At 47.0% G+C, this 17,225-nt stretch overlaps 1 protein-coding gene across 2 annotated transcripts; it reads right to left on the bottom strand.

Moving 5' to 3' along the window:
- Positions 1 to 7,103: 7,103 nt before the first annotated feature.
- MGME1 (mitochondrial genome maintenance exonuclease 1) lies at positions 7,104 to 17,145 on the bottom strand. Of its 2 annotated transcripts, none has more exons than XM_081257319.1 (5): positions 17,090 to 17,145; positions 15,244 to 15,821; positions 11,698 to 11,917; positions 8,878 to 9,010; positions 7,104 to 8,261 (listed from the first exon to the last, which is right to left on the bottom strand). In XM_081257319.1, exons 2-5 carry the CDS (start codon positions 15,752 to 15,754, stop codon positions 8,100 to 8,102), a joined length of 1,026 nt encoding a protein of 341 aa, XP_081113445.1. In that variant the 5' UTR covers positions 15,755 to 15,821; positions 17,090 to 17,145; the 3' UTR covers positions 7,104 to 8,099. The 2 variants fall into 2 exon arrangements, with proteins under 2 accessions (XP_081113445.1, XP_081113444.1); XM_081257318.1 differs by lacking the exon at positions 17,090 to 17,145 and adding an exon at positions 16,929 to 17,030.
- Positions 17,146 to 17,225: the final 80 nt, after the last annotated feature.

Genomic DNA, 17,225 nt, shown 5'->3' with positions numbered 1-17,225 from the left:
CTGTGCGAGCTGCTTCCATGTCCTGTGCTGCTAAGCATCCTCGTCCATTCATCCAGTCGACCAACTAACTCACGGACTGACCCGGCAGCAGACCTGAGGCAGTGGCTTATTTGCCCCCAGGAAGTGTGAGGTGGTTGTGGGGAAGTGAAACACAAGAGAAGAAAGCCCGGGGTTAACCGGGAGCAGGTTACCACTGCGGGCAACTGGGCCTCAGCCCCACTGCGGGGCTCAGGGCACCCCAAGGGGTGGGGAAGCTGGGCTCTTCACCCACCACCTCCTGTGCTCCACTGGCTGAGGGTGAACCCCCGGGTGTTACCCTTGTGGAATTCGGTCTGCCTGCAGCCCGACGAAACCTCCAGGCACAAGTTCTCAGGTTCTTACTAAGATGCCTTAGCTCGGGCTGGTACAACAAAGTACCATAAATAGGGTAGCTTAGAAACAACAGAGATGTATTCCTTACAGTTTTGGAGGCTGCAAGTCCAAGATCAGCGTGGTAGCATGGTTGGGTTCTAGTGAGGGTCCTTTTCCGGGTTGCAGACAAATTCTCGCCAAATTCTCGTTGTGTCCTCACGTGGCAGGAGGAAAGCAAGCCAGCTCTTCTTCCTGTAAGGCCACTAATTCCATCATGAGGGCTCCACCCTCATGACCTAATCGCCTGCCGAAGGCCCAACTTCCAAACACCATCGCATTGGGATTGAGGCTTCAACATACGAGTTTGAGGGGACACGGCCCATTGCACCATGGTTTAGAACAGCGAGCGCTGAGGGGACGTGGACAGGGCGAGGCAGGGTTTGCTACACCGACCAGCACTGCCTGTGCGTCCGCTGCAGGTGAGGTGTGGGGCCAGACCTGGGGGCAGAAGAAACACAAACCGTCTAGTGGGGGCAGTGGCTGTATGAGCAGACGAGGTGAACACTAACGCAGAGGCCTGGCTCAGATGCCGCGGGAGGCAGACCACACTGAGGGCAGTGAGGAGCTTTGCAGGGCAGGGGACGTGAGCCGGCTCTTGACAGCCGCATGAAGTTCAGGGTCATGTGCGCGTGGTCAGCCGCTCACAGCGTCTCTGCCTCGCGTGGCGGCTGCCTTCTGTGAGGCTGGACGGCTGGGATACTTGCTCCCCCAGGCATTCAGCAAAGGGGGCTGGGCTCAGTCAGCCCCACATCCCAGGGTGACACCCTTGGTGCCAAGTGGGGAGGGACAGCAGCCCAGTGGCCCTGGTGACCAATCAGAGGGTCCTGGCATTGGAAGTGGTCGGAGAGGCCTCTGGCCCTGCCTCCTTGCCCAAGTCGTGTCTGGCTGGCTCCTTGCTTTTAAGACCACACGGGTGGGGAGTGTGCCCATGCTTTGTCACCTGTGCCAGTGATTAAGGAGCAGACCGTCCCTTCCTTGCGCCCACTTCTTCATGCTTGGCCTCAGGGAATATCCTTATGACCTGCTCTGTTTACACAGTAGCTTACAGATTAAGAAGCAAAGTGACACACCCGCTCATGATCGGTGCTTACAGCCACTCCGTAAGGCAGGTAAGAAGTTATTAGCTTTGGGAAACCAAGGTTTCCCAAATGCCCACAGATGGGCCCGAGGTGACGTAGCCAGGACGTGGCAGGTCCAGGAGGCACACCCGGGTCCTCATCCTATGTGTCTCCCTCGTTTTAGAGCCCCCCAGAGGCCCAAGGGCTGTCACGAGGGTGGGAGGGGGCTAAACAGGCCATTCTCTCCCTCTGGTCTCTGGTCCGGCCTCAGCATTTCCCAGATGGCTTGAGACCATTTTGTGTGCTGCCCATGTGCTGCTCTGAATAACACGAGCATGCAGTGGAAAAGGCCTCTTTTCTCTCCGTATTGAGAAGAAAACCCCTGTAGGCTGTACCTTTTGGCCCTTCTTTTGCTCGAATACCCTCTTTAACCAACAGAAAGCAGGCCTCAGATTTGGCCTTCGGAAAGCAAGGGAACTGAGAATGAATAGCACTGTTTTGTTTTTGTTGTATTTATTTTACGGCTACCTTCTGTTTACAGCAAGTCATAGCTGTTTTTCAAGGTGGTGGTGAGATAGTTTGCTTTTGAAAAAATTTCTTTAAATAAGAAGAGTGAAACTGTTGAAAGAAAAACATCATGTAAATAATTGTCTAAGTGGGGTAGTGGTTAAGAGTCCACCTGCCAATGCAGGGGACATGGGTTCGAGCCCTGGCCCGGGAAGATCCCACATGCTGTGGAGCAACTAAGCCTGCGCACCGCAATGAAGAGTAGCCCCCACTCGCCGCAACTAGAGAAAGCCCGCACACAGCGCCGAAGACCCAATGCAGCCAAAGATAAATAAATAAAATAAATAAATTTATTTTAAAAAAATTGTCTAACAGCCCTCACATATGGTAAAAGACCTGGTGGTGGCACAGGAGTGACTGAAGTTTAGGAAATACTTGTACCCAATAGATTAAACGTCTTCATTATTCATAATAGTAAAACAGCTACTATTGAGTATTGGTTATATGCCAGGGACTTTAAATTTGTTATTTCTCATCTTTATAAAAACCCTATGAAGTAGTTATTTTTTAAAAATAATCTTTTACTTTTCTTTTTTAAATTTATTTTATTTTTTGGCTGCATTGGGCCTTTGTTGCTGAGCGTGGGCTTTTTCTAGTTGCAGCAAGTAGGGGCTACTCTTCGTTGCAGTGCGCAGGCTTCTCATTGTGGTGGCTTCTCTTGTTACAGAGCATGGGCTCTAGGCACGCGGGCTTCAGTAGTTGTGGCGTGTGGGCTCAGTAGTTGCGGAGCATGGGCTCTAGAGTGCGTGTGGGCTCAGTAGTTGTGGCACACAGGCTTAGTTGCTCGCAGCATGTGCGATCTTCCCAGACCAGGGATTGAACCCATGTTCCCTGCATTGGCAGGTGGATTCTTTTTTTTTTTTTTTTTGTGGTACGCGGGCCTCTCACTGTTGTGGCCTCTCCCCTTGTGGAGCACAGGCTCTGGACGCGCAGGCTCAGCGGCCATGGCTCACGGGCCCAGCCGCTCTGCGGCATGTGGGATCTTCCCGGACCGGGGCACGAACCCGTGTCCCCTGCATCGGCAGGCGGACTCCCAACCACTGCGCCACCAGGGAAGCCCCAGGTATCTCTGTTTTTGATGAACAGTATCTAACATTTTCGTGCACTCATCTTCCTCAGCTGTGATCTTAGAACTCTTCACAGCAGACAGTCCAAGGCCCTGGCTTGGAAGGACGTTTCACTGGGGCTCAGCTCAGCCCTCAGTGGCAGTTTGCGGGCACATCCCAGACGCCCACCTGCTCCTGAGCCTCCTCCCCTGGAGGATGAGGGTAGCTCAAGGAAAGCCTGCCTGGCTGGAGCCACAGAATCCCACCACTTTATAAACAGCCTCGTTCCTAATCTACCTCCCTGCTCCTTTCTGAGCCAGCGAGCCAGTCCACTGGCTGGAAGTTTCTGTCCAGAGCTGTGCAGACGGGTCTCCATGCCGTTGCACCAGGAAAAGTGAGGACAAGATCACAAGCTGCCTCAAAAGGGGAGAAGAGAAGAACTCTCACGCAGTTGCTTCAATTCAAACCAGCTGTGAGTGACTAAAATGCCCAGTTTATCCCCAGGTATACGTGGGTCCACTCGCATTTGGCTCTAGGCCCCTAACTGCAGTCCACTTCTCCCACCACTAGATGGCAATCCTGTTTTTAAAATTAATTAATTAATTAATGTATTTATTTTTGGCTGCGTTGGGTCTTCGCTGTTGCGTGCGGGCCTTCTTTAATTGCATCCAGCGGGGGCTGCTCTTCGTTGCGGTGCGTGAGCTTCTCATTGCAGTGGCTTCTTGTTGCAGAGCACAGGCTCCAGGTGCACAGGCTTCAGTAGTTGTGGTGCCCGGGCTTAGTTGCTCCGCGGCATGGGGGATCTTCCCGGACCAGGGCTCGAACCCGTGTCCCCTGCCTTGGCAGGCGGGTTCTTAACCACTGCGCCACCAGGGAAGCCCGGCAATCGTGTTTTAAAGCAGATTTTATTCAAGCAATAACACTGTTGAATTTAAAAAGTAAAAAATAACTTTTCACCCCATTATGTTGGAATAAGTCTTAAACCCTTTTGTGAGTGAAGATGAGGGAAAGCAGGACGTTTCAGCAGCCACTGGTGGGCGTGTGAGCTGACATCACAGTTGTCGGGGGACTGGGCAGTGATGCTCACGTCCTGCACGTCCTGGGACCCGGCAGACATGGCAGGTCTCACCCTTGATAAGGACGAGGATGGCCAACATGTACTGTGTTCCTGCTGTGTGTCAGGCACGAAGCCTCATTCAATCCCCACAACTCTAAGAAGTACTATTTTTTTTTTTTTTTTTGCGGTACGCGGGCCTCACTGTTGTGGCCTCTCCCATTGTGGAGCACAGGCTCTGGATGCGCAGGCTCAGCAGCCACGGCTCACGGGCCCAGCCACTCCGCGGCACGTGGGATCCTCCCGGACCAGGGCACGAACCCGTGTCCCCTACATCGGCAGGCGGACTCTCAACCACTGCGCCACCAGGGAAGCCCTAAGAAGTACTATTATTTCCCCTCAATTTACAAATGAGGAAGTCAGCCACATAAAGGTCAGGTAACTCGCCCAAGGTCACAGAGCTCATAAGTGGCAGAGCCACAATCCACACCCTGCTTCCACTGTGCTGCACACGGCTCTTGTGTTCCAGGAAACAGGTACACGTGGGGGTGCTCACTGAAGCACTGTCTGCAGCAGAGAAACACTGTTGGTCTAACAGCCCACGGGCGAGACCGTAAAGCACAAGGGGACAAGGCAGAGCGCTTGGGAGGCGTGCGCTGGATTTAGTGGTGGTCAGCCTGGATGATCTCAGAGACTGATGTTGAGACATAGCAGTAAAAACCAAACACAGAAATTAGAACTGTGTTATTCATGACGACCAGCACAGGTATAAGTAGTAAGACTATAAAAGGATACGCTCAAAATAGCGCACCCCGTTTATGATGGTGTTTGTCTCAGGGGAGAGGCAAGTGGGATTAGGGAAAACGGCTTTTATCTGTAGTGTCTAGTATCTTTTTTCTCTCTCTCTCCCTCCCTCCCTCTTGAGCAAAAAGGAAAAACCTCAAACCCTACTCTAACTCAGAATAGCATTTTATGATTATCTTCAGAAAAACATTTCTTTTTAAAAATATTTATTTGGCTGTGCCGCGTCTTAGTTGCGGCATGCAGGATCTTAGTTGCGGCATGTGGGATCTAGTTCCTTGACCAGGGATTTAAGCCGGGCCCCCTGCACTGGGAGCGCGGAGTCTTACCCACTGGACCACAGGGAAGTCCCCATGAACGCAATTCTTACACCTGACAGCTGTGACTGTCAAGGCAACAGGTGAGCCTTTGCTCAGGCAGGGTATCTCCCCAGAGATTCCCCCAGGCTCCCTCCTTGGGTGTAAATAGCTCATGAGTTCAGCAGGTTAGACCTCCAGCCACAGTCCATCTTTGTTAACCTGGAAAAGAGGGATGGAGGGAAAGCGGGGAAGCCCGGGAGAGTCAGTTCTGCCTTTTACTTAGTAATTGATTGGTTTGGTTTAAGACAGTGCTTTTCTTTAGGACACCAGCTCCAAACAACTGAGGTGTTTCTTTAAACATAAAAGTTCCAACTGTTCCCTTGCTTCGCTTTTTGTGTGTAGGAGGAGGGTAGGGTAGGTTACAATCAAATATTTAATTGCTCAGGTGGAAAGGTCAGTGATTAAAAGAAATTTCCCCCCTCCAACTTCTTCTAAAGCTGTAGGCAAATTGGTTACCTAGAAACACAATGACTTATGACTAACCCACCTCCTGTATTGACCAGTGTCAACACATATGAAACCATAGGTCATTTGTTGACAAGTTTTCCTAGAACTATGAAAGGTTTATAGAGGTTAATGTTCCCAGATTAACGGGGGCTAATGGCTTTGAGCAAGAAGCCAGGTCTGAGGGGAAAAAAATTGAAAATTGGTTTTTAGTGCCAGCATGGAGCTTTTGCCAGCTGCCACATGCATTAATAAGAATGTGTAGGGAATTCCCTGGCGGTCCAGTGGTTAGGACTCTGCACTTTCACTGCCGGGGCCTGGGTTCAATCCCTAGTCGGGGAACTAAGATCCCACAAGCCACACAGCCGGTGGGTGGCGGGGTGGGGGGGAGTGTAGAATTGCAGAGGAAAGGTGGAATAGCTTGGCGTGCAGATAGCTTTGACTCTAACGGATTGCCTCAAAGCTCAGGACGGTACGGCTCTGTTCTGCACTTCTGTGAGGAGGCCTCCTCAGAAGAGCAATCTATACTTCCTTTTACAAATACTTTAATTATCCTCGATTCGAGGATAATCTCTCCATCGCAAATCCTGTTTCCCTTCCCTGGAGTTTAATATGTCACATCGCTTAGGGGAACAAGTGGTTCCAAATATTAGGAACACCCACGGTAGTTCTGGAAGCGCTGTGACTCGTGAGAAACCTCCTCTTCTGCCGTAGTAGTGAAACAAGCTCTTTTCAGTTGACCTCCCCCGCTCGGGGGACTGAGCCTCCTTCACTGGTGAGCCTCAGGCGTGTGGCGGATGCAGGGAGGAACCGGTGCAGTTCCAGGGGCCTTAACTGTTTTCACTCTCACCACGCCTTCCCGGTCGGACTGAGGGTCTTTCATGGTACAATTCGCGCCACCTCAGGTTGGGAGACTTGGGACAGAGTGACAGGTCCGAGGTGTGTTTATCTTAAGCCGAGAGAACCTGCTGGGTCTGGGCTCCTCAACTGTAGGGTGAGGCTTGGTGGAGCAGTGGCCACACCTGGTGGGACAACTCCGAATGCTCTCACTTGGTTTCTGACTTTGGAAATTACAGGCTACAGGAATATACGCTGCTTGAAAAATATGCGAGGTGTGTGGAGTCAACACCAGGTCTCCCTCAATCCTCCCCGCTCCGACCCGAAGCTTACTTTCCGTGTGAGGTGACCGTGGTCAAGGGCACCTCCTTCGTGTGCGCATGTACATACAACACGCCCCAGAGCTACTGGGTCAATGGTAAAATTCTGAATTTAAAAACAAAATCTAAACAATTCCAGGTTTGTGAAATCACTCTATAAATGTACAAATTTAAATAAAAAGCAAAACCAAAAGCCTCATTCCTTAATCACATCTTATATTTTATTTCTTATAATTAATGGCTAATGAAGGAAAAAAGTGTTACTATTTTAAGACAGCAACTGTAACTTAAATGCTAATCTACTCCATAACACAGGGAGCCTTCCCCCAGGGCTGTAGTGGGCGTTTATTAAGTTTCCCGAACCCAGGGGCAACTAGTCAGTTTTATTTCTTATCAAACATAGGAAAAAATTACATATTATTGTTTCCCATAGCTGGAAAATTCCACAAACAATACATTTTCTCCATGCACACAATCCCTTGACTCAAACCAGAAGCTAGCTACCAAAATACCTACAATTACGATTCTCAGACTGGAGCCTGGCTGCTTCTGAGGGTTATTTGGTGGGATGCCAAGGGGCACTGCCCACGATAAGGTGAGTATGCTCCATCTGTCCAGAGAGCAATGCCTACTTGAGGCTAAGGAATCATGTTTATTTTTCAAAAATGTCAAATGGAAGCTTTTTCCCCCAAATGAAATACAGGGAACCACATACATAAAACAAGTTTTAGGAGCCGGCACTAGCAGCAGTAGTTGGCTGATACGAATTCTCACTGCACACATACCCTAGGGGTGCGCGCAGCCCTCCCCGACGGCGTGCCGAGGGGAAATGCTCGGCACACCAAGCCTCACCGCCCTGAATCTCTCAGTTCAAAGACTGGGCGTCCTGCCTGGGACACAGAAAGGTCTATGGGGGTCCAAGAGCCGCCAACACTGTGCCAGTGTTGCTTTTGCCCTTTTTTCGGGTAAATGCTAGTCAGAGGTAGCAGAGCTGGTCTTTTATGTGCTAAAGTCCAGCTCTTTAAATTTAACTTTTCTGGCTTTGCCGTTTTGGTTGCAATAAACTTCAACAAATTACTAGTTCTGCTTGTGTTACTGCAGCTCTCAGACCCTGTGGCACCTCGTTCCAGATCACAGCAAACAGCGATACATGTTCCCAAACTTTGAGAAAGCCCTGAATGTTCCCACACAGCTTCCTGCCCTTAATCTAGTTTCCGAATATTCTGGTTCTTTTCCTTCTTTGTATATTCTTCTAGTCGAAGAAGCCACTTTGCCCAGTACTGGGAGCAGAGCTCTGCGTCCATGAAGTGTGGGTGGGCAGGGGACCCGTCTTTGTAGGCAACCACAATCAAGCCGCACTGAACCTAGGAAGGAACACAGGGCAATTCCAGCATCTCCACAGTAGCAACACAGTTGAGGTCCATTTCCTTCTCACTCCAGGGCACACTCAGAACAAAACAATCTACAGTAACAGCTCCTAACTCAATTTCTTTTTTTTTTCTTTCTTTTGCTGTATCCGGGCCTCTCACTGTTGTGGCCTCTCCTGTTGCGGAGCACAGGCTCTGGACGCACAGGCTCAGTGGCCATGGCTCACGGGCCCAGCCGCTACACGGCATATGGGATCTTCCCAGACCAGGGCACGAACCTGTGTCCCCTGCATCGGCAGGAGGACTCTCAACCACTGCGCCACCATGGAAGCCCCCTAACTCAATTTCTAAGATGGGTTGATGAAAGACTGGCCCAGGATACACACGAACACAAAGATGACAGTTAAGACACTAAAGAATGGACTGTGATCATTAAAGAACTATTAACACCAACAAAAAGCCCAGGAAGAGGGGGAAAGTGCTTTTTAAAGTGGTGGAAGGACAACAACAGAGTAAGCAGTGGGTTACAAACAGAATAAAACCCTAAGGAGGGAAGGAGCTATAACCCAGCATCAAGCAAAGCTTTAAGTAAGTGGAGGCTCCGCGTCCTGACCTGAAAGCTGTAGTTGATGTCATGGTTTATGGCACCAACATACGCCACGACTTGCAGCGGGTTGTCAAATGTATTTTGGATGAAAGGCTTTCGCTTCTCCGATGTCTTCCAATCAATCACACACAGCTTGCCCCTAAAGAGAAACCAAAGGAAGCCCTTGAAGGTCTTACACATAGTTTGCTACTTGTCACCCAATGACTGTTGCTTCTATTCCCCACATTCCAAGAAGACGGCTCTCCTAAGCTTTACTTAGGGTTGAAGAGGGGTGACGTTCTTTCCTTTGAGCCCCTCATTCAGGTCAGCCACGAGGTATGACGGAAGATGCTTCCTAAGTGCACCCATGGGAGCTGCAGGTGCGGGCCCAGGTGTGAGTGCTGGGGAACAACTTCTCCAACACAAGCTTCTAAACTTTCTAGAAGTTTCTTTGGACCTCCATGGTTTAACAGTTGACAAGGGAATTGACACTATTATTATCTTAGTTGATTTGGGTTCAAACGTCTATCAGAACGAACCACAACAGACCAGTAGCAAAGTCCCCATCGTAAAGGACTAAGTGCCTCAGAAACCAAAACTGGAGTTCAAATCCATCAACACTTAACAGGCACCAACTATATGCAGAAATACAAACAAGAAGACCTGGTCCCTGTCCTAAAAGTTTACATACAGGGTAGAGATATTACTATTAGGGATATTGGGAAAATAGAAAAATTCCTGCCACTTTTTTTTAGTTAAATAACCCGTACATCCCCCACCCCCACCCCATCCCGGTGGACTTTTACACTTGCCAAGCACAGATGTCAAAAGGACCGCAGGGCGGGTGCACTGAGAACAGGTGATTCTCAAAGGGCTCTATCTGCTCACTTCAGCTTCAAAACCAGCAGTTTAGAGGGAGATTTGCACAGAGTTACCTTCCTGTCACCATAGCCCTAGATTACAACTTATGCAAGGTATTTATAAAATCTATAAAGTCTAGAATAGCACCGTCTGAAGAAATAAAATGCGAGCTACACACATCATTTAAAATTTTCTAGTAGCTACATCCAAAAAGAAAAAAAAAAGGTGAAATTTTAATATTTTATTTAACCCAACGTATCCAAAATATCATTTCAATATATAATTAATATTAAAAAGTTATTAATGAGATATTTTACATTCTTTTTTGTACGAAGTCATTGAAATCTAGTTTGTATATTTACAGCATACCTCTGTTTGGACTGGCCACAGTCACGTGCTTAATGACGGCCTTTTATGGCTAAAGGCTACTCTACTGGACAGTGCAGGTATACAGGTAACATGTCATCTTTATAACTGTTTTCTATTGCTGTAGAGCTTGACAATCTATGCAAATGAAGAGAGGGCCCCAGCATCCCCAGGGTACTACCATTCCCAGTTCTCTCTCTTGAAAAAAATCAAAATACCCTACAGTAAAGACTTCTGCCACGTACCACTGTTTCTAGCAATGTACTATAACTTGTAGAACTTAATAACATGGAAAAAAACTTAGTAGTATAAACCCAAATTAAAATTGCAATGAGACAGTCCACAAATAGCTCTTTAACAAATAAAAAGAGCTAATTTATTTTGCTCAGCCTACTTTATTTTGAAATGCAGGCTGAAATGACGAAACAGTGTTAAAATGCATGTTCCCCATGGCCCCGCAATTTCCCTTTTAGGTCTGTACCATAGAGCAATGGTTTGCTATCCTGGGTGCAAGTGACACATGCCTGGAAAATTTAAGAAGTATTCACGCCCAGGCCTACTTCAGATCAACGGAATTTATCCAAACCTCACATATCATGCACCAAAACAAACAAACCAATGAACCCGTGCACCTGCCGAGAGAAACTCACGACAGAATAGGAGGAGACACGGTCATTGCTGTAGTTTGCAACTGAAAAACTAGAATAACCTGAGTGCTCCCAACAGGGAACTGGATATGGTTCATTCATACCCAACAGCAGTTAAAAAGAGAGAATAGGATCAAGAGAGAATAGGATCAAAATAATGTTGCTAACATTTACTAAGTAGATAGTGTGCACTTTAAGTACCGTACAGGGAATGTCTCATTTAACGTCTATAACAAACCTATGAGGTAGGTACTATTATTTGTCCTATTTTACAGATAAACAAATTGAGGTACAGAGAAGCCAAAGCCAAGTAAGTAGCCCAGGGTTAAGAAGAAAAGCCAGAAACCAAACTCAGGCAGCCTGTCTCCAGAGCCCAGTAACTTTTAACTGGAGTTCCAAGGGTTTCCACTCACAGATTTTCCCCTTATCCTGTTGTATCGCTCATATGCTTTTATTTTATTTTTTTTGGAATGGGGTATCTGCAGGTTATATCTACCCTTGAAATATGGAGTAAGTGGTGAAAACAGTAACAGAGCAGCAATTTAAAAGCCACGGGAAGCTTTATTAAGCTCAGAGTTCCTATCCATGTCAATCACTGCCTGGAAGCCAGGCAAAGAGTTGATTTTCAGGGCCAACAGATCAAGGTGCTATTTTTAGGGAAACAGGAAAGAAAATGCAGGAATCAAATTGGATCTTATGGCTGGTACTTTGCTTGGGGTGGGGGGGGGGGAGGGGAACATGCTGGAAAACAGGCCATCCTAGGGATACTGGGAAGTTGTACCTTTTCTCCACGAAACACTTTGACTTCGGAATGTAGATTTACAAGGATGAGATGGCTCTTACCTGATGTGACTTTACAGAGGCCACACCTTGAAGCAGGAATTAAAAGGAAAAACTAGCATTGGAAGGGAACCATGTGTCCAACCCAGAATGAATTCACCTCCACACTTGATGTAAAAAATTGAATACTTACTGATAATCAGCTACACAGTCCAGCAGACCTACATACTTTAGGGTCTCATGTTTAACAGCACTTTCCAGAGCCTGCACTCCACTGACATCTCTCAGAACATGCTGGATACTTTGGATGTAGCCAGATTTGAGGAGATTTTCATCAGGTTCTTTTAAGTTCCCCTGGGGTGACAGTATGCTTTCCAAGGCTTCATGAAACCGTTTCCCTTGTAAAAACATGTCTGAAAAGAAAATCGGGGAAAAGGAAAACAACAGCAATAACAAAAAACCCCCAAACAAAGCTAATACTAAGGAACAGATACTAAACTCTCAACAATCAAATTAAAAATTACATGAATTACCTTTAAGTGATAACCCCTAAGACTTGTGAAATACACTAAGAATGCACTTTGAAAACAAAAGGGACTAGAAGAGCCTAGATAATAAGATAGATTAAAATGAAGTATTTCTAGTAGCATTAGGTCAAAGCTAGAATTGAAGATCTGGGGGCTACAGGACCACACCTAGTGAATTCACACAGAATTTAAGTGTCCGTTTAATTTAGGTAACCAGTAAGTTAACTAGCTGTGATAAATAGTTATTAGACATTTAGGGAACTGTGCTTGTTTACAGTTCTTTTTACAACCAAATCTTCATTATGAACTTAGGTGGAGGCATCCTTTTACCAACAGGCTTAGTGACTGGCAAAGAGTGAAAATCAAGGCACACACTAATGTTGTGAGATTTGGGGCAGAGGGGAGGAAAATATATGACATTCTTCTCCTGCACTTTCTTTTAGGGCAAGAACAGCCTAAGACAGTGGCTCTGTCCTGAATTTTTTTTCCTCATACACTATTTTTTTGGCCTCCATGTAGCATGTGGGTTCTTGGTTCCCTGAGCAGAGATCAAACCCGTGCCCCTTGCAATGGAAGCATGGAGTCTTAACCACTGGACCACCAGGGAAGTCCCTTCTCATACACTTTTAAGAAAAGAGGACACAAACATATTCAACAAATGCAAGAAACACTACATATTCACTTGACTCTTGATAAGGGAAGGAGAGAAAGAAAGAAAAAGAGGGCATTGTTGTGCTAAGCAGTGGCCTTGGCGCTTTCAAACTGTTAACTTTCAAACACAACAACCTGGCAAGATACGGATCATCACCCCCATTTTAATGAAGAAGGCCTAGGCAGTGCTGTTAATTTGCCCCAGGCACCAGAGCGTAAGGTCATTCTGGTCCCTCACACAGCAGAGTGAGAGATGAAAAATCAGGGACCATCAGTAAGATACACACAGAAACAGAGCAGGAGCTATACATGCTTGGAGACAGACCCACAGAAAATGAGGAAAACCATCTCATCTAATGAGGTAATGCCAAACCATATTACCTTTGTCAAGTATTTTTTACAAAGATTTTGAAAGGTCAGTTCTACCATTGGCAAAAAGTGGAATTGCTTCAGGGAAATTACTTGGAAAGTGAGGTGAAATTCAACTGAGGAAATAAGTTATTCTACTCCAAATTTACTTGGCTTAATTGGACTTATTAGCACATAAAAGGCCTACAAATTTAAGACTTACGGAATTAAAACCTAGGGAAAAGAAGAGCAGTATTTATCTACAGACTAGCTTTACTGAAGCAGAACACAAACATGTTAAAAACATGAAGGAAAAAAATTCATTTATCAACAGCCAAGCAAATAGACAACTCATTCCCCACTGCAGTCTTAACCCCAGGGAGGTCTTCATATGTAAGGGGCAACAAACATGGGATCTGGGTTACAGAATCCCTTAGGATTGTAAAGCTAAGAACATTAAACATGATTAAACTTGTGAAAATAAATCTTAAAAGATTCAAGAGTAATTGCAGATAGCGTCAAGTCAGAGTATTCACTCAATAAATTAAAGGAATAAAAGTGAAATATTTTCAAGTCCCAGTAAATAAAATGTATTAAAAAAAAAATGAGTCTCCTATATTCTGATTGACAGCGTGGATATTTTAGAATTAAAAAAGTCAGTGTAGGACTTCCCTGGTGGCGCAGTGGTTAAGAATCCGCCTGCCAACGCAGGGAACACAGGTTCGAGCCCTGGCCCGGGAAGATCCCACATGCTGTGAAGCAACGAAGCCCGTGCGCCACAACTACTGAGCCTTCGCTCTAGAGCCCTCAAGCCACAACTACTGAGCCCACGTGCTACAACTACTGAAGCCTGCGCGCCTAGAGCCCGTGCTTCGCAACAAGAGAAGCCACCGCAATGAGAAGCCCGCGCACCGCAATGAAGAGTAGCCCCCGCTCACAGCAACTAGAGAAAGCCCGCGCGCAGCAACGAACACCCAACGCAGCCAAAAGTAAATAAAATAAATTTATATAAAAATAAAAGGCAATTAGCTCCTGCATATAGTCCTTGCCCCAGGGAGCCAAGGAATTTACATGGGGCTCCGACCTTGACCATTTTGGCCATGTCCAAGTGCCACCTAAATACTTAATATTTTTCTTTAAAACACGTGACCACAGGTTTAATGTGTTATGCATACACACAGGTTTTTTCTAAGATGCCTCAAAATAAGTGCATTGCTCTTAAATTAAAAATTAAAGTGCTTGTGTACCACGAGGGGTACATGTACTGCTCTCTGGGAAGCATGGCCTAAGGAATGCTCAGTGTAAAACTTAGCTTCAACAACTATAATCCTGATGGGGGACCAGGTAATTCTCCTGTACCATTGGTCTTTTCTTTCATCTTGCTTTTGAATGGAATCTATTTTTTTTTTTTTTTTTTTTCTTTTTGCGGTATGTGGGCCTCTCACTGTTGTGGCCTCTCCCGTTGCGGAGCACAGGCTCCGGACGCACAGGCCCAGAGGCCATGGCTCACGGGCCCAGCCGCTCCGCGGCATATGGGATCCTCCCGGACCGGGGCACGAACCCGTATCCCCTGCATCGGCAGGCGGACTCTCAACCACTGCGCCACCAGGGAGGCCCAAATGGAATCTATTTTAAGAAAGCTATTCTCTCTTGTCTAAGAAGTTAGTGAGTTAGGAGTTGAAGGCTGAAGTTTATCAATTCTCAGTTCCTAATGAAGAACATCTGATCATCTCAATTTACTAAGACCTAAATACAGATCACATGTTCTGGCTTATTGACCATCTTTAAATTTATGGGTCAGTCTCTGATGATAAGCAGAGCAAGGGGGTATTTACTAGATTCTGAACAGAATGCCTAGCAAACAACTAGAATTCCATTATGAGGCGATCAACTCTCCCATAATCAAACAAAACAGGCAATTCTAACACTTAAGTTTGTAGCTTATAAAATAAATGAATTTCATACATCTTTAGTCAAAGTACTTGATCTCTGTGCTTCAATTTCATCTGTGAAATGGGGATAATAGTATCTGTGCTTCATAGGGTTGTCATGAGGATTGAGTTAATATATAAAAAGTACTGTTAATACTAATTATCATTTGAAAGTAGTTTCTCACTAGTTAACGTTAGAAAAAGAACAACTCATCCTTTTGACACTGGTGCTGTGTTCTGGAAAACATAATAACCATACAGAATCAGGATTAAGAAAATTACTTGAAGTATATTCTGCAAAGCCATCCTCTCCCAGTTCCAGAATCATCCGACGTTTCCACCTCTCCAAACAGGAAATCTGTTCTGAGGTCATGGTCTGCTGAAGGATTCGGGTCACACTTGGTATCATATTCCTTTGCAAAGGGATTTTCAAAGGAATTGTAGGATCACTTGTTGCATTTGGTTTTCCGCTTTTCTCTGGATTGAAGAGAGGACACCAGTTTCGTGGAACTCCTGCTTCTTCTTGCTTTGGGGCCTTACACTTCCTCACAGGTCCGTAGAGTAAAGCATCTTCCTCAAACAAAGACTGTGGCGGCTGAGCATGGCCTCTGAATGATAAGACAGACCTTACTAAATCAGAGTACTTTTCTTGGTCCACTTCTTCATAAGGGTTCACTTTTTTCTTCCGGCCACACAAATAAGAGGAAGTGGAGAAGACCACACGGGGGGCTGGTTCTACAGAAAACCCCTTTGAACTTTTAAGCTGCCTGCAGATGGTCTGAAATACCTTCATCTTTAGATATTTTTCCACTTCCCTCTAGTCCTCTTGTAATGTCGAGGACCTTTTTAATTTTGCTTTCCTATCAAAGAGAAAATTGGTGTTAGATATCAAATGTGTTAAATATTTGAACCATCAAAGCGAAAGCTGCAACAGTATGATACTGCACATTAAAATTGTATTCGGTAAGTTTTTTCGACATGTTTAACAGAGGAAAACAAACCTGACTCCATACTGAATCTATTACTTTAGCTCTAACCTTTGTGCCCTGTTGCAGGGGGCTTAGTCTTTCAGGCTCTGCATCTTTTGGAAAAGTACGTTGCCTATAGCCTGAGATACACAGGAGAACCCATTCTCAAGGCTCTGACCTTTAAAGGTATTAACACTTTTCCAATCATATAGAGATTAAAAAGTCTGCAGGACAGAAAATAACGATCTTGTTGCAGGTATATAGGAACACTGTGACCAGACCTGCGTGGACAGCTGTAAGAACAAAGGATTCTGGCACCGAGAAGTGGGCAACAAGCAGCCACACCCCCTCCCCTTTTAGTATAAAAGAAGCCTGAACTCTAACTGGGGAAGATAGTTCTTTGGGGCACAAGTCCACCATCTTCTCTGGCTGCTGGCTTTCTGAATAAGGTCTCTATACTTTGCCCTAACAGCTATCTGTCAATTTATTGGCTTGTCCTGCAGCCGAGCTTGGACTCGGTAATACTCGGACAAAACTATTTCTAAAGAACCGGCACCTGTTAAACGTGAAGTAGACAGCTTGAAGTAGACAGCTTGAAGTAGACAGCTTGGGGCCACAGGTCCCCAGCTATGGAGCCATGTGCCGGCCACGAAGGGAGGCGTGTGTGAGACAAAGAAACACAGGACGCTGGAGGGGCGGCGACAGAGTTAACAGTGCCTCCACTCATCCCTGAACACCAGATTCTCTGCTACGTATCCTGCGTGGAGAGTTCTCATCTAACCCCTCACACCCTCCAAGGTGGGCACCACTGCGACCCGGCCCGCTCAAGACACGGCACTCGCGCTCCGGAAGGGTCCCCATTGATTTGCCGGCCAGAGGCCATCAGCAGGGCCCACGGCCCAATCCCCGCTCCGGCGGAGGCGGAGCCCCGGCGGGGACAGGACGGCGGCGGCCCCTCGGGCGGGCGTCGGGGTTAGGGAGGGCCGGCAGGGGAGGTACCTCGGAAGCCGGCGCGCTCCGCTAGCTCCAGGGCGCGACAACCCCGCGAACAGGTACTTTCGTCAGTCCCGCGCTTTGCTCCCGACTTAGGCCCCGCCCCAGGCACGGCGGCCCCAGCATGCACTGCGGCGCTCACGCCCCACCCCTAGCCCCTCGTGCACCTCAGTGGACACTGGAGCGATCCGTGGGGAGACCCTCCCCGCACGCAGAAGCGCGGGCGCCTCCAAATCTCGCGCTCTCGCTCTATCTCTCACGAGATCTCGTTTACGTCAGAGCTCGTCGCCATCTTGGACTCTA

This window comes from Mesoplodon bidens, assembly GCF_964165515.1.
Source record: "Mesoplodon bidens genome assembly, chromosome: 15".
NCBI lineage: Eukaryota > Metazoa > Chordata > Mammalia > Artiodactyla > Ziphiidae > Mesoplodon > Mesoplodon bidens.
This window is presented reverse-complemented; position numbering and strand designations above follow the sequence as displayed.

Excerpts from the sequence above, each read along its gene's own strand:
- MGME1 (XM_081257319.1), bottom strand. The coding sequence starts at position 15,754 with ATGAAGGTATTTCAGACCATCTGCAGGCAGCTTAAAAGTTCAAAGGGG. Across the intron at positions 11,918-15,243 it reads CTTTGCAGAATATACTTCAA|ACATGTTTTTACAAGGGAAA; the intron begins GTAATTTTCTTA and ends TTTTCTTTTCAG. Across the intron at positions 8,262-8,877 it reads ACATCAACTACAGCTTTCAG|GTTCAGTGCGGCTTGATTGT; the intron begins GTCAGGACGCGG and ends GTTCCTTCCTAG.